This window comes from Rattus rattus, chromosome 9, assembly GCF_011064425.1.
Source record: "Rattus rattus isolate New Zealand chromosome 9, Rrattus_CSIRO_v1, whole genome shotgun sequence".
NCBI classification, from domain to species: Eukaryota; Metazoa; Chordata; class Mammalia; order Rodentia; family Muridae; genus Rattus; species Rattus rattus.
Genome location: NC_046162.1, coordinates 58383557 through 58407446, shown reverse-complemented (window position 1 = coordinate 58407446; position 23890 = coordinate 58383557). Strand labels below are relative to the sequence as shown.

Genomic DNA, 23890 nt, shown 5'->3' with positions numbered 1-23890 from the left:
CTAGAGCGGGCAGAGGAGTAAAGGTGATTGGAAGGTGCTAGCTGGAGGAAGAGTCAGCCTCGGAAGCACCTAATGCACTCAGGAATAAATGGGTTGATAAGGATGCTGAAAAGTTTTCTTTTTAATTGTTTATCCCACCCCTATCCCCACCGCAGCCATTACTCATGGGGCAGCCCCGGAAGAAGCTACAACAGAAGCTGACATAGCTGATCGCCTTCTAGACAAACTCCAGGTCAGCTGGAGGCAATAGCTCCCTCCTCCCCAACCCTGGGCTTTGAATAGAATTTTACTTTTTAACTTTTTAACTGGAGGGGTCTGGCCAAGTGGAGCTAAACAGTGGGGAAAGGGAGGCAAGAAGAACCTGGGGGCAGGGAAGAGTGAGGATGAAACCTTTACTAAAGCTTAAAGCACAGTAACACACAGAAAGGAGTTTGCCCACAGAACCTCCTGTGTGGGGACAGGGGTTCCCTCAGGAGCACTGTCCTCACTCACCCTGGTCAGTCTATCGGCAGCAAGAGTTTCTGGTCTTCTCAAGGCAGTGGGTAAGGTTAAAAGCTGACAGACCCTCACTGACCCCCCCCCCCCCCCAGTTTCCCTCAACTGGATTTGCTATCTTAACTCCTGCCACCCAGCATCTCTTCAGGAAACCTAGGAGCCAAATTACCTAGCACTGGGGAGTAGAAGCAAGCAAAGAAGCCAGGCCAATCTCAAAAGAAATCAGATAGCGCACTACCCCTGTCCGGTGAAGAGGGCTTAGCATAATGCCGAAAATCCTTAGGGTTAAAAAATAATTTATCTTATCAGTAGAACGGACGCTGGTACAACCTCCCCAGCTGCCAACAAATACCTGTTGGTGGTGAGCGAGTTTGTTCATTAAGAGTATATGCTAAGGGTTGGGCTCAAGTTCTTAGAACTACTATCCCCGCCATTCCTGCCCATCCTGATTCCTGCTGGGATTGAGGTGGGGAGGTAAAATGCCCTCCAAAGGGTCCTCTCCCCCAGGTTCAGAGATTAAGAGGCCGGACCACCAGCGCTTTCCAAAATGGCTCTCGGCCACCGGGACAAGGAAGAAAGGCGGGTCTTCAACAGCTCGGAGGACCTGGGCCTTGGACACAGCCTTTCACCAGGGAGGGTTGGAAAGCTGAGCAGTCGGGGCAACTGAGGAGGCAGCGCCGGGGAAGGGCGGCGGCAGCTGAGGTGGGGGAGGGTGGCAGCAGCTGGGGGGAGGAGGGGAGCCTGCAGGCCGCGCAATTGAGAAGGCCCGAGCAGCTGAGAGGCCCGGCCTGCGCCCCAGCCCCTCACCTCACGGGGGAAGCCCAGCGCGCTTTCCCACCCCAGCCCCTGGGTGGGCTGTTGCACTGCACAGGGAGGGGGGACAAGGATGCGCCCCCATCCCTCTGCTACGATCTAGAAAGTCCACGCACCGAGACGCCCTGGGCACCCGGGGACGCTCAGCGGGTCCGGAGGGGCCCCGGCGGCCCTCGGTCGCCCGCGCAGGGCCCGTGGGGGAGGGGCCGCGCTGGGGGCTGTGGGTGGGGGTGGGGACCGGGACTTTGCCCTTTGTCTCTCTCTCTCTCCCTCTCTCTCTGCAGAGCCACCGGCCGAAACCCGACCCCATCGGAGAGCCAGGCAGCCGGCGCGGGGCAGGCTCCCCCTCCGGGGTTCTTTAGTAAATCCAGACCCGACCTCCCCGTGGTCAGGGCCGTGACTGAGGTGGTCCAGTGGGGGAGGGGGCTTCCCGCCTGCTAACCGGCCTGCAAACATTTAAGGGAGAGCCGGGCAGGGGGGCAGGGAGCCGGGAAGACGGTGGGAGTGGGGCCGCTGAGGCTGGGAAGGAGAAAATGGCCCTGGAGGCGGCAATCCTAAGGGATATCGTCCGGGCGCCCAAGGTGGCCAGAACCAGCCAGGATGGGGAGGCCTTCCACAGACAAGGCAGAAATGGGATCTGGGTGTGGGGCAGAACCTAGGGGCCCTGGGCATTCCGGGAGGCTCAATAGCAAGCTATAATTGAAGTCATCCTTGTCCCGATAATAAAATAGGGTGTTAGGGACTGAAAATCCCTTACCAATCCCTTTAGGGTGTCATCAATTATGTTACTAATATGAAGTTTTAAGGATGCAGCTTTGCATGTACTGAGTTTACAAGGTCTCTTCATACAAAACCTATGAACCTGGAACATGAGGCTGATGGGAACTTCTCCATTTCCAGGTAGCAAGAGAGGCTCAGAAAGATTGAGTAGCCCGAGAAGGCAATGGCTAGTAACAACATAAGGCTTGTTCCTGCTTCCCAGAAAAAACATAATGGGTTCTTGCTCCCTAGAAGCCAATGTACAAGGTTAAGAATTATGATTCAGTTGACATTAACAGATGTCCCTAAAAAACTGAAGAGTGAGGAGAAAGGAATCTCAGTCTGCCCTGAACCCAAGCTCCTGCTTCCACCCCCACCACCCACAAAAACTAAATAAATAAAGTAAATGTATAAAAACCAGGAAGCTATCAACCAAAAGGCTGGAAGATCTGCAGATCTTTGCCCAGGTTGTTTCATCGAGTTCCTGAGAAGGGGGAGAATCCAAGTGAGGAGACTGGAGGCCCGGAAATAAACCATGATCCCTGGAAATCACCACAGAATCCCTTTTCCTAATTTAGTTACCCGCACAGGGGAAGCTTGTGGACTCCCACCATTTTTGTTTCTTTCAGTCTGGGAAGGAAGAAGGCCCAAGGGAGGGACAGATACACGATTTTGTAGCACTTATGCTACTCCAATAAAACTCAAGAAAAGATGCAGCCTGTGTTAGAGACCGCTCAGCTCCAGATACAAATGTCAGGCTTTGAAAGCAAACACCTCTGTGTTAGGAAGGCTCTGTGTTAGGAAAGCCTTGTGTTGGGAAGGCCTGTGTCAGGAGGCCCTGGCTGTGTGGCTGTTCCATGCAGGTCTGGAGAGCTTTCCTGGTTTTCAGTTGAATGTGGCAGTGGGATGAAGGCAAGAACACCCATGTAGTTCTTTTGCTTGCTAATACGGGGCTCTTCAGTAACCCAGGCTGACTCTGAACTCAGCACTCTGCATCCTAGCTCCCAAGTGCTAGAATTACAGACATGACTACCACATGGGGCTCCTCTGTAGGTCTTCTAGAACAGCATGCAATAAGTTAGATACATAGGCCTCTCCAATTGGAGGAGGACCAGGTTTGACCCTTGGTCCGCCCACATACTGCTCAGAGGCTCACCAAGAGCACTAAGAAGTGCTTCAGCTCCCCCCACCTAATTCTCCCCACTGAATGCCAACTCCACTCTTAGGAAATGAGCTACCTTCCTACCTTCCTCCCTGCCAGACAGCCAACTCTCCTTAATTCACTCTCTTCTTTTTTCTTGCCTATACTCCAAAATCCAGGTTAGCTGCCACCCCTCCCTCTGTTCAGGCCCTTGAGTTATGGGTATGTGCCCCTGCACCTGAATGCACAATCCAGGGCCAGTCACAGCTCTCTCCTGGATCTAAGGGAAAGCACGGGAGCGCAGATGTGAGGCATTCCTCCTCCTCCTCCTCCTCCTCCTCCCCCTCCTCCTCCTCCTCTTCTTCCTCTTCTTCCTCCTCCTCTTCCTCCCCCCTCTCCTCCTCTCCCCTCCCCTCCTCCAGCTAAAAGGAATACCTTCCTCTTTTCTTCTCCCCCCCCACCTCAATAATCCTTCTGCCTGCCTTTCCCACCCTCACTGAGAGAGATCCAATGCACCCAGTAAATGAACATGCAGGGCAGTGGTCAGCAACAATTCGAGACCACTTCATCTCAGAGAAAATGGAGGGAGAGTAGATTCCTAAGGTGAGAGTTACTTATTAAAGTTTTTCTGATAAACCCTAAACCTGGGGCTGCTCTTTCGCTTGTTCCTTATTTTACCTCAGATGTCTAACAAAGGAAGGAACACGCAAATGAATGAATGTGTATACAAGGCTAGAGTTAGCAATTGCTAAATATTCTCCCATTTATCTGTTACATGTTTAATTTTTAATAGCCAGTGGCTGGCTGGAAAATTAAACGCTCACCCCAGGCTGCTGATAGCGTAGAGTCTATTCGTCCTGAGAAAGGAAAGCAAAGGATCTAGACAGGGAGCTACTCACTCAAGGTGACCAGCGAAAAGCAAGGGTTTGATCGCCTCAGACAGACATGGGATTCCTGAAGATCATCCCACTTCTACCCAGAGCTCATTTCCAGTAAGACCCTCCACTCTTCTCACAAGCCCAAAACATCCCCTTTCTAAAGCATCCTCACTGTGTGTCCTGGCTGGCCTGAAACTTACAGTGAACCCTCTGCGCCCCCTGCCTCTCCAGAATGGGGAATCACAGGTATGCCCTGGCCGCTTTTACTCGAATAGATTACTAAAGTGATAAACAGTCCAGAGTAAAGGGGCTGGGAGGCTGCTCAGGGGCTAAGTGCGCTGGCTGTTCTAGAGGACCCAGGTTGTATTCCCAGCACCAACATGGCAGCTCACAACTGTCTGTACGTCCAGCCAGGGGACCTGACCATTCTTGTGGCCTCCATGAGTAATGCTCAGGTAATACACTGTCATACATGCAGCAGGCAAAACACCCATGCACACAAAAAGACAATTTAATACAGAGGTCCACCCCTGCCCCCCAAAAAGCCCTGCTCCTGTAATGGCCTAGTACTTATTTTCAAAGCCCTAGCAGATGCACCGCTGCAGGAAACCCAGCTCTCTGAATGACCATCCTCTTTGCCCTTTAATGCGAGGCGCTCTCTGTTACAGTTACACTTTCCCAACCAGAGGGGCAGAAGAACCAACATCTTCACGTTCCTTTCACCCAGCAGCCCCACCTCGGTTCCTAGCTCCCCGCCATTTTCTCCTCCCTGGAAGGTGTAATGGGAAGTTGATGAGCCCAAAGCCATCCCAACTATGACTCATTCCACTCTGTATTAACAAATGATAAAGCCCTTTATAGTAACTGACTAAAGTCACAACCCTGCTGAAGGGCCAGAAACCACACCCAGATTGAAAGCCTTCCCAGTACGAGAAGGTTTACACCTCAAGGCTGAGGACGACGTGCACACAGTATCTGTCCTATCTGTCCACTTGGAACAAACAAGGAGAAAGTGAACATGAGATGGGGTTTTAGGTGGATTCTGTGAGACCATTTCTAGACAGGGAACCAGGGAGACGATGGGAGGCTACAATAAAGGGAGGAACTGTACTCAAGTCACCTCCAGGCCCTAATTTCTAAATGCCTATTTTATGAGCTTAATAAAGACAGAATATAAAAACCAACATCCATGCTATCTCCCATCAGGGTAGAAAAGCTACTCTTCCTTGCTCAGAACCCACTGCCCTGTTCCTCCCGTTCTCACACTTCTGTGGATTCAAGTGGTTCTCTCTCCCACACACCTTTGACAGGAACTTCAACAGCGAGATCACAAAGCGGCACCTGAACCAAGATCAGGACCTCAGGAATTGTAATAAATGACCATTTCTCCTAATAAACAATCTAGTCCTCTCCTCCATACTCGCCCTGCTGCATCCTCCAAGCCTAGGAGTCAGTAATGTGGGAGCTCTGGGAGGTTGCCGACAGCTAAACGTCATGAAGGCACACTACAGAGCCCCCACCGTACAATACACACCCAGGAGCAGAGGTGAGCGCTAGGCTGTTGGGGCTAGAGTGAGACCTTGTCTCAGCATCAAACGAAAGCAATAAAATAATGAAAAACAAAATATGTACCTAATCCACCAAGTACAAATAAACACCCAATCTAACCATCACTACCCCAAGTTGCCATACACAGCCCAAATTTTTCATACATATTTTCAAACAACACACACACACACACACACACACACACACACACACACACACACACACACACACACACACACACGATTCCAATTCTCCTGGAGCAACCACAGCTCTAGGAACAGAACATAAAACCTGAAAAGAAGGTAGAGAGGTTAAGCAGCAGCAAAGCCCACGGCCAGCTACCTCAGCGAACTACTGCTGTAGCAACAGTATTAGCTGCTACACACTACTCTTCCTTTTTTTAAATTTATTTTTATTTATATGAGTATACAGTAGCTATCTTCAGACACACCAGAAGACAGCATCAGATCCTATTACATATGGTCGTGAGCCACCAATGTAGTTGCTGGGAATTGAACTCGGGACCTCTGAAGAGCAGGTAGTGCTCCTAACCACTGAGCCACCTCTCCAGCCCCACTACATACCACTCTTAGCACGAGTCACAGTGAGAACCTGAGAACCCCTGCTTTGAACACTGATCTGTGAAGGTATTTCCCCAGACCATTTACAGAAGGTGGACAGGGGATCTGGGCTGGACTGAGACAGCCTTGGGAACTGTCCTCCCTCCTGATCCTTAAGAATTTTGAATAATGCCTCATCTTTGGCCAGCATGATCTATATATGAGAGTTCCAGGATAGCCAAGGCTACACAGAGATATTGTCTTAAAACACACAAGGAATTTTGCACAATTCATGCCCTTTCCACCACCAAAAAGACTCAACCTTTAATAAGATTGACTTTTTAGTTTTTGAGACAGGATGTTTTTACAGAGCCCTGGCTGTTTAACCTGGAACTATGTACACCAGGCTGGCCATGAATTCAGAAGATCGACCGCCTCCTCAGGGATCAAAGGTGTGTGCCAACACACCCAGCCTAAGACCAACTTATTTAAGGCTTTTTAATCTGTTGTATGTGTCTGTTTTTATGTAGGCCAAAGGACAATCTACTGTTTCAAGGGTACTTTCTATATACACGAATTTGTGGAGGCCAATGGTGCCCCCCAAATTGGACACAGAGATGGTAGTGAGCCATTAGAGTGCAACTTCTTCTTAAGAAGTTTTCCTGGAAGCTGGAGAGATGATTTTGTGAATAAAAGCACTGCCTGCTCTTCCACAGGACTTGGGTTTGATGTCTGACAGCTCCAGTTCCAGGGGCTCTGTCTGACACCCCCTCTGACCTCCGTGAGCACAGCATCCAGATGGTGCACATACATACATGCAGGGAAATCGCTCATACATAAAAAAATAAACAAACCTTTAGGCCAGCCTACCTATATAATGAGACCCTATCTCAAAATAAATGCATTTCTAAGTTTTTCCTCTTTTTTTTTTTTTTTTTTTGGTTCTTTTTTTTTTCCGGAGCTGGGGACCGAACCCAGGGCCTTGCGCTTCCTAGGCAAGCACTCTAACCACTGAGCTAAATCCCCAACCCTCTAAGTTTTTCCTCTTAAAGACTCCAATTCTGGCACCAGGTGGTGGTGGCAGCGGCACCCGCCTTTACTCCCAGCACTCAGGAGGCCCAGGCAGGAGGAGCTCTGTGTTCAAAGACACCAAAACCGAACAGAGAAAATCCTGTCCAATCAAACTACCCACTCAGATTCTGCAAGTGAACATTCTATTTCCTGAAATCAACTCTAAATGAAACATTTGGAAAATTCTGTCTTTTGCTAAGGAAATAATTGTCTAGCTAGAACGTACAGGACAATGATTCAGAAAAAAATAAAGAAAACACTTGATGCTTGCCACTGCAAAGAGAACGTTTTCCTTAGGGCCCTCCCCAAACTCAGCAAAAATTCCCAATCAGACCATCAGTTTCCTCTGTGCCTACTAGCCCCTAAAACATCAACTGCATAAGGCTAGCCGGGGTCTTGAAAATACTGATTAATCCTCAGTCCTTTCTAGCCATCCTGCTGGTTACTTGGTGTTTTCTCATCTAAAGCAGTTGCTTGCTGGCCAGCTCTGCTCCTGGTGCCCAACTTTTACAACACAACTCATTTCTGATGTCTGGTCAGTGCGATCAGATTTCTCTCTAACTACATTAAAATTATGAGGTCCAGACCCACTTTGGAAAACCTCATGATTTACCAACACCAACACACACTTGACTTCAGTGGCTTATGTTTTGAGAGAAGGCTTGTTCCAGTCTTATTTGTCCCCCAATTTACTGTGCTGTGAAGGTGGGGAAAAAAGCCGGCCTTACAAAGCTGGCTGTGCAAGAGATAGCAATACTAAGAGGACCATTGGCATCTATGAAGGACACGTGGTCCCTGCTGATCAAATCCGAGGGACACTCATTTCTTCCTACTAGTACAAAATTCAGACTGAACTGAACACTTCTTGCTGGTCATCTGTTCTCCCAACCAGGTGTTTTTATCTTATCTGATCACTTCTAGCCAAATCAAATGATCAGTAACCAAATGAGCAAGTACAGGTTGGGTTTTTCATCTCGTTTTTGCTTGTTTCTTAAGGGATCCTTGCTTCTGTTTGGGGGAGATGTTTTAACAGTGGAAAGGGATAGGAACACAAGTTTCCTCCTAACAGGGAATGAGACCCTGAGTTGATGCCTCCCCATTAGTCAGCTGTAAGACCGGATTTATCTTTATACATTTAAAAAAAAAAAAAAAAAAAAAAAAACTCAAAACACAAAACACAAAACAAAAAACAAGAACCTTGTCATTATGACTGTTTCAATCAGCCTTCAGGACAATCAGATGTCTCCGCTTGTAAAGGTTACAGATACTGATAGTTTATAATCGGGGCTCTAGTCCCAGAGTGGCCAAAGGGCAGTGGTAGTGGTCGTGTAGGGGTAACCTAAGGGCCACTGCACTTGCTTCTCCCCTTTCTCCAAAGGTCTGCAAAGGAATCTGGGTCCCACGGCTGCAGAGTCCTCTGCTCAGGAAATAGGAAAGGCTCATGAGCATCAGGTTTAGGTACAGGAACTGAGTCCTCATCCAGGGTCTTGAGGACCCCAGAAAAGAAAGTGAGGCTGAGGAAAGGATGGAGTGCATGGGTGAGGTCTGGTAGCAGTGGGAAAGTCAGATGGAGTTCTCCAGGAAGAGCCTAGCATGCAGCTCTCCTCCCCCACTTCCAACCCTTTTTTTTTTTAACCTTTGAGAGCAAAATTAGCCCAGCCTTTCTCTTTTTTCTTTTCTTTTTTTCGGAGCTGGGGACCGAACCCAGGGCCTTGCACTTGCTAGGCAAACGCTCTATCACTGAGCTAAATCCCCAACCCCCCTTTAGAATCTTTTAAGTCCTGAGGACAGATGAGACAATTTAAATTTTAACAGATGGGAAAGTGTCACTTCCTCAATGGCCTTAGCTCTTTTCTTTCTTATGACACTAACCCTGCCACCTTTCACAGCCACACACAAACTAAGGTATGCACCAACAGACTTTTCTTCAGCAGTAAATCTCTAAAGTTCAAATAACCAGCCAGGTCTAGTGGCTTGGACTGTAATCACAGCACTCCAGAGGCTGAGGCAGGAGGATTGCCATCAAGTTGGGGCTAGCCTCACACTTACACTGTGAGTTTCCAGGCTAGCCTGCAATATACAATGAGACCCAGTCTCCTTTTCACATAACCAAACCAAATGTGTGGGGTTTGGTTTTTTTTCTTTTTTGAGGCATAGCCCTGGCTGTTCTGAAACTCAGATCTGCCTCTGCCTCCAGAGTGCTGGGATTAAAGGCGTGCACCACCAAGTTCAGCTCAAATGTAAGGTTTTTAAAAACTGGGAAGTGTCTTTTACAAGCTGTCAAAACTACCATTGTCAACTGGCTGTTATAGATTAAAGCACAAAAACATTAAAGAGAAAAACAAAACGGCACCTAAGTCTTAAAGCCAGCCCTCCCATCTTTCAGGGTAATTTTAAGAGTAGACACCCAGAGACCTTGCATCACCAGTCTGCCCATTGCTCTTATTTCTCTTACCCCACAGTGTAAGACACCAAAGCCCACGCCATCAAAACCACACGACTGAATGAAGTCACTCTGGATTTAGTGATGGGAACCACAAATCTTCCCTTCTTACTAGAACATTCCCCATCTGAGAAACCACCAGAGTAACATTTTATCTTTCTAATTTGGGTCAGAAAACCCATAGTTAAAGAGATTCACAGTGCTTTCAAGGGACAGTTAATTATATACTCGGACATGTCTTGTCTTCAAATATGAACCACAGTATGGAGAAACAATGGGTTTTACTAGCAATAAAGGAAATTCATAAATCCGTAACATTCATGTGTAAATGAAACCTAAAGTGAAGAGGGAGTGAACCTCAGTGTTTATGTTTCTTCCAAACACTACAGAAAACTAAGACAACCATTGTTTCACTTAAAAACAGCTAGGCTAGGGCTGGAGAGGTGGCTCAGCGGTTAAGAGCACTGACTGCTCTTCCAGAGGTCCTGAGTTCAATTCCCAGCACCCACATCGTGGCTCACAACCATCTGTAATGGGATCCAATGTCTCTTCTGGTGTGTCTGAAGAGAGTGACAGTGTGCTCACATAAATAAATAAATAGGGGTTGGGGATTTAGCTCAGTGGTAGAGCACTTGCCTAGCAAGCGCAAGGCCCTGGGTTCGGTCCTCAGCTCCGAAATAAATATAAATAAATAAATAAATAAATAAATAAAACCAAAAAAATATGAACTGTTTCTATTTTAAGCTTGTTTTCCAGATGGGGGTCTCTCTGTGTGTGTAGCCCTGGCTGGCCTTGATCTTACGCAGAACCGCCTGCCTCTGCCTCCCAAGTGCTGGGAGTGAAGGTGTGCGTCACCAAATCTGAGATTATGTGTGATTTTATGTTGTACGGGTGTTCTGTCTTATATATGTTGCACCTCATCTGAGTTACGGTCCTTTTGGATTTGGGTATTAACGTTTTTTTTTTTTTTTTTTGGAGCTGGGGACCGAACCCAGGACCTTGCGCTTGCTAGGCAAGTGCTCTACCACTGAGCTAAATCCCCAAGCCCTTGGGTATTAACTCGTAATGGGGAACAAGTACATGCTGTAAAAGCTAGGCTGGTTCCTACCTTCCCACCTCCTTTCACTCACAGCCCCGAACTCCAAACTGCTGTTTGCTTTTTGATTAAATGCAAACTTATTTCTGAAGGTAGTTTTAACATGCTTTGAAAGACTTAGTGACTCAATTATTCAACGTTTCTACAGTTCATTTTTAATCAGTTGAAAATATTTCCTGCCACATTAAAAGGAAAAAGAAAAACAAAAACAAAAAACCAGCCACTCACAGATTCTCAGGTGCTCAGTCCGGAAAATTAAACTTATAAAATAAGAAGATTGAATGCATTCTCTTTATAGTTTCCACCCCTGGAAAACAGACCTAGTTTTCATTTGAATCATTGGAAATTTAGGAGAAAGTACTAACTACCCACTTCATTTTAAATCGATTTAAAGGCAGGAACTATTGTCAACCCAGCCTAAAGAAACCAGCAAACTTGGAATCACCTTGGGGGGGGGGGAGCAATATACATCTTTTCATATGCTCTTAACAGCAACATTCTATTTTGAAGACACCAGTTGACAGTAAATATGCAAAGTTTAGGGCACATTCCTAAAAAAAGGCCTGGGGGTAGGTGTAGGAAAAAAAAATCTCATTCTCTTTTAAAGTAAATCATATCACATCCTCCCTAAGCAAGTTTAAGATGGCTGGCACCTCCTTCCTTGCCTGGATTACTCCTAAATCTCTTGGAAGGAAATATACCTAAACACAAGTGCTACAGAACTTTTTCAACTGCTTTGGGTTCTTCTCCTTTTACGAACATTTGACAGTGAATACAACTCCCAACAAAGGCTGAAATTGCTAACCAGATCCCCCACACTGGCCAAGAGTGCCAGGGAAGGCAATAGTCAATTTTAAGGTCTCTCATACTAAAAAAATCGAATTTTTTTTTTTTTTTTTTTGCTGTTTTCAGCTTAAATATGGTGTTCATTCTCTTGGGTTTTAAGAAGGTTTAAATCCCATCTATCAAATACACCAAAAAGGAAAACAAATACGGTAATACTTTTAAACCACAATTCATTAGCAGCTAAGTGTATCAAGAGTTCAATTTTAAACGCCACTGAAAACACACTACACATGGGAGGAAAAAAAAAACAACACTTCTACAGTTCACTTCGCTTAGGTTAGTCCTGACTAAATTCTCTTCTGATGTCTGTCTGAGACTGAAAATGCCAGTAACAAACACAACTGCGGTAGTCTGTTCAGACACACACCAGAAAACAACCCAACATGCTTCCTCAAGGAACGCAAACTGACTTAAGGAAAACAAACTTTTTTTTTTTAAAAGCCTGGGACTTCAAAAACTGGTTCATACTTTAAATAGTCTCTTCTTACCATCACTACCCAGAAGGGGCAGGGAACAAATGATTCGAAATATTAAATTAAAAAAAATTATTTCAGAAAAGGAGAGCGTGCACAAAAGATCTAATTTATTACGGACGTGAAGGGAGAAACTTAAAAAAAAAAAAAAAACTCTCAAATCCCCTTTTCATTCCAACTCAAAAGAGCCCAGAGTAAGGCATTTGAAGGGACAAGAAGCCTGGACGGAAATGCCTTCAAATCAAGCAGATGGCTTGAGAGAAAGATCCACAATTAAAGGGCATTATGAAAATTAAAATATAAATGTTTTGAGTTCCATTTCACCACATTTTGCCGTTTTTCTCTTTTGCCTTCTTTGGCTTTAAAGAGCAGAAAGGAAAAGTGACCACATATTTCAGAATCCCAGTTATTAGATCCCCAATCAACACAGCTTTGAATTCACCATCATCAAGGAATTTACTCCACTGTATTGTTCTCATCTCCAATTTTTTTTCCCCAAATGAGGCTGCTTTCCTTCCAATTTTAGTGCCTCTGTTAATTCTAAACACCTTCCCAGTTACAGCCTCAAGCATTTGACAACAAACCACACTATAAACATAGACACAAAGCCACACTGATGATCTTAGCTACAATAATTCAGTCACTAAAAAACCTGAAGCCAAACCACATTACACATGATCTCCAGCTAAACTTTCTAAATTCTTTTAAAAATATGACCCCACCCTCCCGCCCCCAAAAGCACAGCACCCCCACAAGACTCCCACCTAGAAAGGGCCAAAAACTTCAGAAATACAGCAAGCTCCAGCTGAAAGAGGGATTGAGGGGACCAAAAATGTACCGAGGGGTTGCTTCCAACTAAGGACAGGAGAGAAAAGTGCACTGTCAACACGTTCAAAAAGTCTGATGTGAGAAACACAGCCCTAACACTACACAGCCAGAGTTCAACCGCAGACTTCCAGGGGACTGGAAATCCATCCTGAATTTTATAAAGAAGATGGAGATACCCCATTTTGTGGAAAAGACGGAATATAGAGTAAAAGGAACTACACACACACACACACACACACACACACACACACACACACACACACACACACCCATTCATCCACGGAGTTCTAGATCCTCCAAAGAGCCCCAGCTCACGGCCTCAGCACAAAGCTCACCCCAGATGGTCCCTGGTAACAATGGACTGAAGGAGTGGGGGTGGGGGGGTTGGAAAGGGATAGTAGAGCCAAAGCAGAGTCTTTGAAAGATCCAGTTGAGGAAGCAAGATTCGAGGGATGAGGGATGAGGGTATGTGTGGGGGGCAACAAAATCCATGCCTGTAACAGAAATTATTAGCACAGCATAAGAAAATCTGAATGGGGTAGGTTGCTCTCATTATTCACCCCCAATAGAAAAAGAACTCTCCCTTAAATCTACTTACGAATTGTGTTATTTAAAAAAAAAAAAAAAAAAAAAAGATCAGAAACAGAAAAGAGGCCTGATAGGAAGTTATAAAAATCACCATTAGTTTGAACTCTCCATATTTAAACTTCCCAGACTAAAACCGGTTCCACACTTTGAACTAACTCCACAGAGCTTCTACCTTATTGATTTTTTTTTCTCTTTAATTCATCAAGTAATGTCTTTTAGCCCACCCCAAGCCCAAGTTGTCAGGTTTCTTTTAAAGCTGTTAAACAACCATTACAAGATCTTGGCCAATCTCTCCCAGCCCCCAACATCCGGAGTTGTGGAGGGGGGTGGGGGGGTGTGGAAAGGCCAGTAATGGGTTTGTTCCATTGGAGACGTTATGGACCCCTGAACATTACTGTTTCCCAAAAGAAACTCTTTTTCCTACCTTTGTTTTTTGGGTACCGAGTGTTCAATCTCTAGGCGTTTTCCTTGCAATTCTACTTTCCCTGAAGATTTAAAAAAAAAAGACATGAATGAGTGTAAAGAAGTGGGGGGATGGGGAGGGAGAGTGGGTAAGGGACATTAGCTAAACTCTAGAGTTCCCTGGGGCCTCCTGGGAATCGAGGCTAGCTTCAGAGGCCTGTGGGGGGAAAGGTTGCTCCAGGCTTGGTAGAACTCATAATTTCGTTGTTTTTCAGTTTTTTTCGTTTTATTTCCATTAGTCACGTGGGCTACTTTGAACAGACTGCTCAGATTTCGGAAAGGTGTGTGCGTTTGTGTGAGCGCGCTGCTTCAGCGGCTCCAGAAGTAGAAGGAAGGAACCAGGGGCAAGCAGTACCCCGTCTCTCGAAGTGAGGAGGGAGTAGAAAATTAAAAGTTTATTTCCCCGCAGAACCACAGAGAAGAGCTCAGGCGACCAGGCGTCGCCTGTCGGGGCCACCGAGCTAGCAGAGGGCCTGGGGGGGGGCTGTGGGGAGGGTCACTCGCGGCAGCCGCGTGCCTCTCGGCCCAGCCTCGGCGTCTCGGGAAGCAGCATGGCGACCCGGCGCCGGCGCCGCCGCCGCGCCACCCGGCTCACGCCCCACTTTCAAATCAAAATGGCTCAAGCCCCAGGCCTTGGGCGGGAGGCGGGAGCCCCTTCCTCCCACGTCCTGCCTCAGGGCTAGTCCCTAGGAAAAGCGGGAAGAGCCGAGGTGCGCGAATCCCTCTCCTGGAAAGGCCTGGGACGGAGGGCAGGAGCTTTGGGGGTGTTCTAGCAGGTGGGGGGCTGTCCGGGGAGAGGGGGGATAGGGAAACCACGCCTAGACACGGACCCCAGTGCCCGAGACACCCCCACCCCCACCCCCACCCCCACCAGTTGCCAACCGGGGCTCCCGCCCCGTCGGTGAGGAGGGGGGGCAGGGAGCCACGAGCGTCTCGGGCTGGAGGAAGGGGTGAGGAAATCCCGAATATCTCTGCGCGGGGAGAAGGCGTCGAGGGAGGCCGGTCGAGGCTAGGGACGAAGGCCGAGCCCTCCCGGGCCCGGGAAGAGTTGGCGGGCAAGGCAAGAGAAGCTGCAGGTCCCCGTTGTTCCGGGATTTCGTTTATTTGTGTGTGTGTTTTCCGGGGAGGTGGCCGCGCTCTTACCCGAGAAAGTTTCGATGGCCTTCATCGCCCAGTGCTCGTCGGGGCAGTCCACGAAGGCGTAGCCGGATTTGACCAAGAACTGGCCGCTGTAGGAGATCTTGTGCTCCGCAAATACTTTCTCCAAGTCTGCGGGGGTCACGCTCTCGTTGAGGTTGCCGATGTAAAGCTTGTTCATGGTGGCGGTGGCGGGGCAAGGACACGGTCCCAGGCAAGGCCGAACGGGGCGGGCGCGGGCGGAGAGCCTCCTAGGCCGAGAGGCGTGGAGATGGGCGGCGGGAGCCGCAAACTTTCTACGCACCCCACCCCTGAAGTTGGCCGGAGATCCGGGCGGGTGGTGGCCTGAGGGCACGCGGAGGTCACGGGAGAGTTCGGGTTAGCCCGGGAGAAGTGCCCGCCAAGTGTAGGGAGGCTGACGACGACGCCGCGCGGCTCCTTCCCTTCGGTCCGAAACCCCTGCGAGCGGGCTGGTGTGTCACGTTTCTCCGCGGCCGCCCTGGCGCCGCCTCTAAATAAAATCGACTTGAAAAAAAAAAAAAAAAAATGGAGCGGAAAAAAAAAAGGCGAAGCCACGTGGTGACAGCCCCCACCCACCCTGCAGGGAAAGACCCCCGACGCCACCGGGCCCCTAGGCCCTCCAACCCGGACCAACCCAACAGTTTCCAATCTTAGGGGGGGCGGCACTCAGAGCACCCCAGGGGTAAACCAGGAAAGTGGAGGCAGAGCCCCCCAGCTCTCCTATCTCCCTCCCCCTTTGCAAGAACCTGGCCCCTAAAGCGGCGCCCCGCCCCCACCCATCTTGCCACTGTGACCTGCACTGGGGGTGGGAGGGCGGTGACGACCCAAATCTCCCCAGTTCTTAAGAATAAAATGTACGATAATTTTTTATTCGTTTTGTAAAGACTGGGTTGCCCATCCCACCCCGGCAAACTGCTAGCGACTGACAGGCGGGGGACGGCCGAGACAGACAAAGAGAAGCTGAGGACTCTGGGGTCTTCAGGAGGGGGTCGCAGGAACCGGTTATTTAAAAGGAAAGACGCCTTTCCTCTACGTTTCTAAGTAGGGGACCACCGCCTTCCCCGTTACACCCCCAGACTTCCCTGGCCTCCCGTGTCCTGATCCAGGGGACCCTGAGAGCGCGGGACTAGGAAGCTGAGAACAGGGGAGACAGCGCCTGAGAACGAGGGACCCGCAGGAAATCGTGTTTCGGGATCCCCACTGGAGAAAAGCTAGCTTGCACCCAGTCCAGCTGCTGGATGACCACACTCCACCGTTCTTGGGGGGGAAGCCTGCACGACCCGGCTCCAGATCACCCCCCGAAGACCAACTGGGTGGGAAAAAGCGACCGGGGTGGTCGCACCACCGAGCGCCCCCGAACTGGAGGGGTTGGCTTCAGAAGGGAGTAACCGGGTAGAGATCCGAGGTCCCCCTCGCCCTTCCCCACGCAAAGAGCGGACAGGTGGCGTCGCCTGCGTCCGCTCCACCCGCGATGCACAGAGCGGTGGTCCATGCGCAGGGTGTGGGTCTCGGAACTTAGTTTGGGGTGCTGGATTTTGGAAGGCCGCCGGGAGGGGGGGACCGAAGCCCCGCCCACGTCCCCAGGTCAGCCCGGGGCGGGGAGGGGGTAATTTCCGCTCGGCGCTTGAGGAAGCGAGCAGCGGGGGAGGGGGCTGTGGCCCGCGGCCCTCCCCCCTCATGGGGAGGGGGAAGTGGATCCGCCCAGGTCCCTTCCCTCTGCTAGGACAGACACGTTCCGGATCCTCCGGCTCCGGGAGCCCGAGGGAAAGACCGGACTGGGCAGGGGGCGACACGTGGGCGGTCGCACCCTCTGCGCGGTGGGGGAGGGGGCCGCGCGCCGGGAGTCCCGGACACGCAGCGGAGCGCGGGTCGCGTCGCGTACTTAGTCCCGGGATTCCCGGCTCTACGCGGGAGACACCGAGTTTCCAGCGGCGAGGGCTAGGTCGACGCCAGGGGGTGGTGGAGAGCGTGGCACGGAGACCCCGGAGAAGCCCCCTGCCTGGCCATCGCGGAGAAGGGGCCAGCGACAGCACCCCTAGAAAGAGGGATGTTCCTTGAGCCGCGCGAGTCTGCGGGTGGGAGGAGGGTTGTCCGGACACGCGTTCTGAGAGGGCAGGTGAGGAAGAGGGTCACTCTCCCCTTCCTCCGTCCCAATCCCATTGTCTCGGTCGCCTGAGGCCGGGCCGGCTCCGTAACACGTGTTGACTGCACCGATATAAATGGCTTGAATTTTTTTATTGTTTTTTTTTTTTTTTCGTTTGCAGAGTCTGTAAGCCAACTCCGATTTCGGCTCACCGCCCATCTACTGGATGATTTCCTACCATTCGAAAAGTCGGGAGTTAAAACAACACCCAGCACCTTTGTCCCCTCCTCGTTTTCCCGGAGCACCAGGAAAAAATGAGGCGGGGGAGGGCTTCCAACTCGGTTTCTGTGTCTCTCTCCACCACCTTCAGAACCCACTCTCTCGAATCAGCGTTTTGTTCTAGCCAGCCACGTGTTTGTCGGGTTTTTTGTTTTTGTGACATTTTTCTTCCCATAAAGCAACAGGAATATTACAAGCTATTAGTTGCTTAGTAGTAAAAAAAAAAAAAGTATTATTCTATCCAGGAAGGTGGAAGATGTCTGCGTCTCTGTCCCCACGCACCCTCCCCATTCCCCCAACCCCCCACTAACTTGGTGTTCTATCAGCTCTTGATCACAGTGTAATTCTTAATAAACTAAGCCAATGAGCTGGAAACGGTGCCTGCCGCATAGTAGGCACTCACAGTGAACATTTTTCAATGCAAAACAAACTTGGGAGAAAAAGAATTCAAGAAAAATTAAAAGTCCAGTAGGGAGGGATTCTTTTGGCTCAAATGAGTGGATCTGTTGCCTGGACTTTGCTTAGTGATGAATTGTGGATTTTTTTTGTAAGGGCTAAAAAATGATCCTAAAAGCCGTCTGTTCCAATCTTTGGGTCTTCATACATAGTAACTGTCTCCAAATCTTTTTATGTTGGGGGACAAGGAAGAAAGTACCTTGGCAGGACACCCCAGCTCCCAAAAACTTTAGGTGCCCTTTGCTTTAAATCTTTAGGGGTTGATAAAAGCACTTCTCAGATAATCTCTCTGGGTGACCTAACCACTACTCTCTTTCTTCCTAAAACAAAAGAAACTTAACCCTCAAAAAAACTCCTACCCAGACTTGTAAGCTCCTGCAAAATGCAGCCCATCCTTTACTATACTAAGGTTCAAGAGGAGCGAAACTTAAAAATAATAATGTAATTCAATTCACTTTTTTAAGTTGACTTTCCATTTTAGAAAAAATTTAAAGTTAGCTGGGAGTAATCAGTTTGTTTTTTTTATTTTTGAAATGGCAAATAAGGTAAATTATAAGAAATTTCAGAATAGAGTACTTGCACAGTCTGTTCCTTAAATCTTAGAATTATTTCATTAACAAAGTACCAATTATTTCTCGTCACACTGATTCTTTTAAAAGCTGTTTCACTAAATTCTAATCCTCTCTCCATCCTCCCCTCCCCCCATGAAACAGGGCTTCTGTGTTGACAGTCAGGGATCTGCAGAAGTTTTTAAGGAGGCAAAGTAGATAGAGATGGCTGGGGTGAGGTGCAGTTTTGAAACCCCTACATGAGTTTTGCCTCAGTGACAAGGCTGTTGAGCTTAGGGGCTGGGGGAACTACATGATAAGTGCCTGATGCTTCATTCTGCTATGAATATTCTGCCCAACACTAAAGTGAACCTGCCAGAGGGGTTATTTCTTGTTAGAACTCAAATTCCTAGGTCAGTGTAGGAGAGGACAGCAGACATTTCAGTTCCCTTTATTGATGTTTTGCTTTGGTTTTGATATTAAAGATTTGATACTGTTCTTTTTAGGAAAAAATGAATCTTCACAGTAAATGTGTATGAGTTATGAGTTAAAAATCCGAAGATAAATAATGGAGGACAAAAAAAGTAACAATAAAACAATTGTGTAAAAAAAAATTATCTGAAGGAGAGATTATCTAACAATTTATTTATTATGTGATAATAATACTCTCACTGTTACTACTTGCTTTAATCTTCTCCTCTTCCATTTCTCTCCCACCTAAGTGTTTGGTCAGCTCCCCTCTAACTTTGAAACACTGAAAGTGGTTCCATTTTAAAGAGAGAATTCTGTCCATGTTCTTTCAGTCTGAACATGCAAAGGGAAATAAATGTGAAAGAATAAAACTTTTCACAAAGTTGAAAATTGAAAAAGCAATTCCAAAAAAAGAAAGAAAATTCTATCATTGCACAAAGATAAAATTCAACTTATTTTCAAGTGTTTTTCAGTTTGTCATCATTTTCTACTTTATCTTTCTATGCCTTGTTTTTCTGCCTGCTGCACCATGACAGCTTGTTATGCTGCCTTAAGTTTTCCCAACCCTGTGTTTTCTTTAGGCTAAAGGAGCAAATCATTTATTGCTGTTCCACAAATAAGATAACACTTTTTAAAAATTTGTATAAGTAATGCAGGAGGGAAGAATAATGCAGGAAAGATATTTTTGTTCCTAAAGTTCTTTCTGCTTTTGTATTAACTGCTTTGGATGACTCCCCAATATACACACTGCAGTTTAATCTAACATTTACTGGTGATTTATATCTTAAAATTTTGATATGTCCTATTAGAGAGGACACACACAAAAAGAGAAAAAAAATAGAAAGCTGTTATGGAGATATATTAAAATAGAATATTTTGTGTTTTCTAATAAATCATAGTTAATTTTGGTATAATCATCATGGTTGCTATGAGATACAAAAAAAAAGTAAAACATTTCCTGACAGCTTTGACTTCAGAGTTCCTGGGCATGTTGAGGTTTTTTTGGTCTGAGTTTTATGTTGTTTATTTTTGTTGTTGTTTGCCTGTTTTATTGTTGTTACTGCCTTGGGATATTTTCTCTCTTCCTGCAGTTTGAAGTGTGGTTCCTTTTAAATGCCTGTAAACTTGGAGAAAGTGTAAATTAGTCCCAGTTTTAAAGGACAGGCAGCATTTTCTCCTGTCAAATAAATAAGGATAATTATGTGTTTAGGATATCTCATGAAATGTAAGAGGGTCATAAGCAGAAAAGAGCATTTTCTTCATTCAAAACAACAGTCAAAAGTGTTTCAAACTTTTTAAAGGGATGCTTTTTAATCCCAAAGGTAGGACTGACTCAAGGGGAGGAGGGGGACTTTAAGAACAATTACTTGTTTTGCTGAGTCAGTTTGTGTGACAAAACCTTAAATTTTTTTTTGACTCAGAATTAGTCAAGGAAAGACTTTATGCTAGTAACTTTTTAAAGATACATGTTTCCATGTCCATTTTGATAATAAAACAACCCTACTCACTTTCTTAGAGGTGAAATAGTCAAAGCCTTTCTTCGTTCGCCTGCTGCTTCTGCGTTTTCTGGTTTACTCCAAAGTCATTTGGTCAAAGATAATGAGCAGTTTGGTGCCCTGGAGCACAGAATGCAAAGAGCCCTGGCTTCAGTTGTAGGAAACTGCACGGTTCCAGGAGAGACAAATGCTCTTGCTCCAAAGAAAGCAAACTCCGAGAAGGGGGAGTCCACACCTAGACATTATCTCACGTGGAGGTCGTGAGGAAACCTTTTGTACTTGAAAGCAGAATATCTTCTGAGTATTTAAAGTATCTTGAGTGGAAATGAATGCTTTAGGATGCCAAACCAGACAAAGTTGACTCAAGCCGAGCTTCCCAACATCTGCATTTTTAAGGCAACATTTTTCTAGCTAAAAAGTAAATTCTTTTCGTTTGCATCTTTTATTCTTATTAGGATTAATTGATTTCCTACTGTTACTTGTAAATATTCTCCACCCCACCCCACCCCCAGGAGCTCCCTCAAATTTCCCCTCAAGTTCTTAGAGGAAAATGTTGCTGTTGGTTTTTAGTTTTTAACTTAAAAATTAGTACATAGATTATTTCACTAGTATTTCATCACACACACACACACACACACACACACACACACAGGCTGAGGGGGGGAAGTCATTGAAAAACACTTTACTCTGTTTCCATGTACAAACCATTTTCATAAATAGAAAAGATCCAACCTTCAGTGTTTTGTTTTGATTTTTACACTGCTTGCTTGACCAAACCAGGATAGGATCCGTGGTTTTGAGCAGTTAATTTAGGAATTTTTTTTTCATTCATCTACCTGTCCCAGAAATGCCCCAGATTTTTTTTTTTTAAATATTTTATTAGGACAGCTACAATTTCCATTCTTTGAACATAACATGAAAATATTTGTTCCAACATTTTTGTGACAAAGTTATCTTTTACCCTCTCACGCCTGCAATGTGTTTATAAAGTATGGTAGGAGGCAGATATCAGAGTTGATTCTGAATTGCTTTCAAATGAAGCTTCTGCTCCCCTTCCCTTCCTCTTCCTCCCCGCCCCTCCCCCTCCCCTCCCCTTCCTACCCTTCTCCTTTTGTTCCTCCATTTTTCTTCCTGCTCCCGACAGTCAATTCCTCTCCCCCTCCCCCCTTACCTTTACCCTCTTTTCAGTTTTTCCTTTTCCTTTGTTGCCCTCTTTGCCCGTTTTTTGTGCCGCCGCCCCCTCTGCCCCTCAACTTTTGTCTCTCCCCCCCTTAATCAATATGCTTATCCACACTTCTTTTTCTCCCCCTTCCCTTTCCTCTCCCACTTGTTAGCATTCCAACCGTTATCTCTGGTACCACAGAAGATGCAGAAATGCTTGAATTAGTTCACACACCAAAATGGGAAAGGTGCTTTTTTTTATTTTTTCATTTATTTATTTTAGGGGATCTCTAGGGTAACAGACCCCAGAACTCCTTCACCCCTATATGCCCAACACTGAAGAACAGTCACCGGACATTTTGACATCTTTGTAAGGTTGTTCCCTGTCTTGTGACGCTTAAGATTAATTTTGTTATTGGTTATGTTGAAAAGTCTTTGAGAACAAAGATAATGTATCGCCCAGGGACTTTTAACACATTGCTGACAGACGTCACCAAAAATACATGGAATGAATGTGATTCTCTCTGAGAAGAGGTGAGCACAGTGTGATTAGATAAGATGCTGCTTTGGACAGATGGGCTTTTTTTTTTTTTTTTTCCTTTTTAAATAAATAATAACACAGCACAACCACACTGAAGAGGCTAATTGGTCTCCTCAAAGAATAGCAACCGAGGGGCACCTCTGGACCCCTAATACCCCAGCTCTGCATTCATGGCAATCCTGGGCTGTGTGTATCAACGCCTGAGCCCCGTTCCAGAGTTGAGTCAAATAGCCCGAGGCTCCGTCTCCACCCAAGGTTTCGGGTAGGCAGGCAGCCCCACCAGCGGCTTACTCAGTCCTTTGCTGTGCCGGGTTCCCCTGGGACCAAACAGACAGGGTAGCAATCTCAAAGAAAAACTCTTCTAATGCTTTCTGCTAAGAGCCATCTTAGGTCTCCCTTCAGGGAGCGTCACTCAGACCCCATTAACCAGATAAAGGTGCTTTATTTAGTTACGTCACTCAAAACTGTCACTTTGAAAGAGCTTCTCTTCTCCGGTGATTCCCCAAACCCTCTGGAGTTCCCTCCTTGCTCCTGTTAGATGGTGGTTAACTGAATATTCTAGCTATCGGTTCTGCCACCAAGACGTAGGGGAAGGCAGGAAAACAGCTTCTATAGTGATATAAATTAAACTTAAAATTAAGCAGGTCATGAAAGTAAAAGTGGGTTTTAAGAAGAATTCTAATAATCACTACTAGGAGGAGCAGAATAAAACAGGGCACCTTTAACCCCAGCACTCAGGAGACAGAGACAGTCATATCTCTGTGAGTTCAAGGCCAGCCTGGTCTACATAGTGAGTTTTCCAGGACAGCCAAGGCTATGTAGAAAGAACCTGTCTCAAAAACAAACAAAAACAAACAAACAACAATCAAAAATACTGTGAAATGGCATCCTACACTCAACTTGGTTGTATGAAAGAATTTTTAACCTATTGGATAATTTCGAAAAGAACAATTTTAAAACAACAAAGGACACTTTTTAGCCAGGTGGTGTGTGTCCTTGGGATATAGAAGTAGAGGCAGACAGATCCCCATGAGTTCCTGGCCAATGTGGTCAACATATCTAGTTCCAGGACAGCCAGGACGGTGGAAAGAAGGAAGGGAGGCAAAAAGAGAGGGAGGAGGGAGGAAAATAAAAGACCCTTTAAAAGCAGGGCGTGCTGTGATATGTCTCTATTTGGCAGGGACAGTAGAATGTCCCAAAGGGGAAGATGCTTGTCGACAAGAGTCTGAGTTCAATCCCCTACAGTAAGAAGAGAGAACCAATTTCTTTTTTTTTTTTAAGATTTATTTATTTATTATATATAAGTATGCTGTAGTTGTCTTCAGACACACCAGAAGAGGGCATCAGATCCCATTACAGATGGTTGTGAGCCACCATGTGGTTGCTGGGATTTGAACTCAGGACCTCTGGAAGAGCAGTCAGTGCTCTTAACCACTGACCCATCTCTCCAGCCCAGAGAACCAATTTCTATAGGTACAAGCACCCACACACTCATCTGCACATGGACACATGCCCACAATAAGGAAATATAATAAAAAGTTTTCATAAAATAATATTTAGTACAGCATTTGTCATAACAAAACTAGAATCCCCTGAAGTTCAGCATAACCACACCATGGGGTAGCCATGAGCAGTGACAGCATAAGAAGTGACATGCACCACTGCGGCTGACTCCCACCATGACCCAAAGCTCTGG

At 46.7% G+C, this 23890-nt stretch overlaps 1 protein-coding gene across 3 annotated transcripts in view; it reads right to left on the bottom strand.

Annotated features, from left to right (window-relative positions):
* The window catches only part of Igf2bp1 (insulin like growth factor 2 mRNA binding protein 1), a 42283-nt gene extending 26711 nt beyond the window's left edge, over positions 1-15572 (bottom strand). For 2 of the 3 annotated variants that reach the window (XM_032912620.1, XM_032912621.1), the window contains exons 1-2: positions 15145-15329; positions 13964-14024 (exon numbers count right to left, since the gene is read on the bottom strand). In XM_032912620.1, coding sequence (XP_032768511.1) covers positions 13964-14024; positions 15145-15319 — 236 coding nt within the window. In that variant the 5' untranslated portion in view covers positions 15320-15329. Of the gene's footprint in view, positions 1-13963; positions 14025-15144 lie in introns of all 3 variants that reach the window. The other variant, XM_032912619.1, reaches the window with a different exon arrangement.
* Between the last annotated feature and the right edge of the window lie 8318 nt (positions 15573-23890).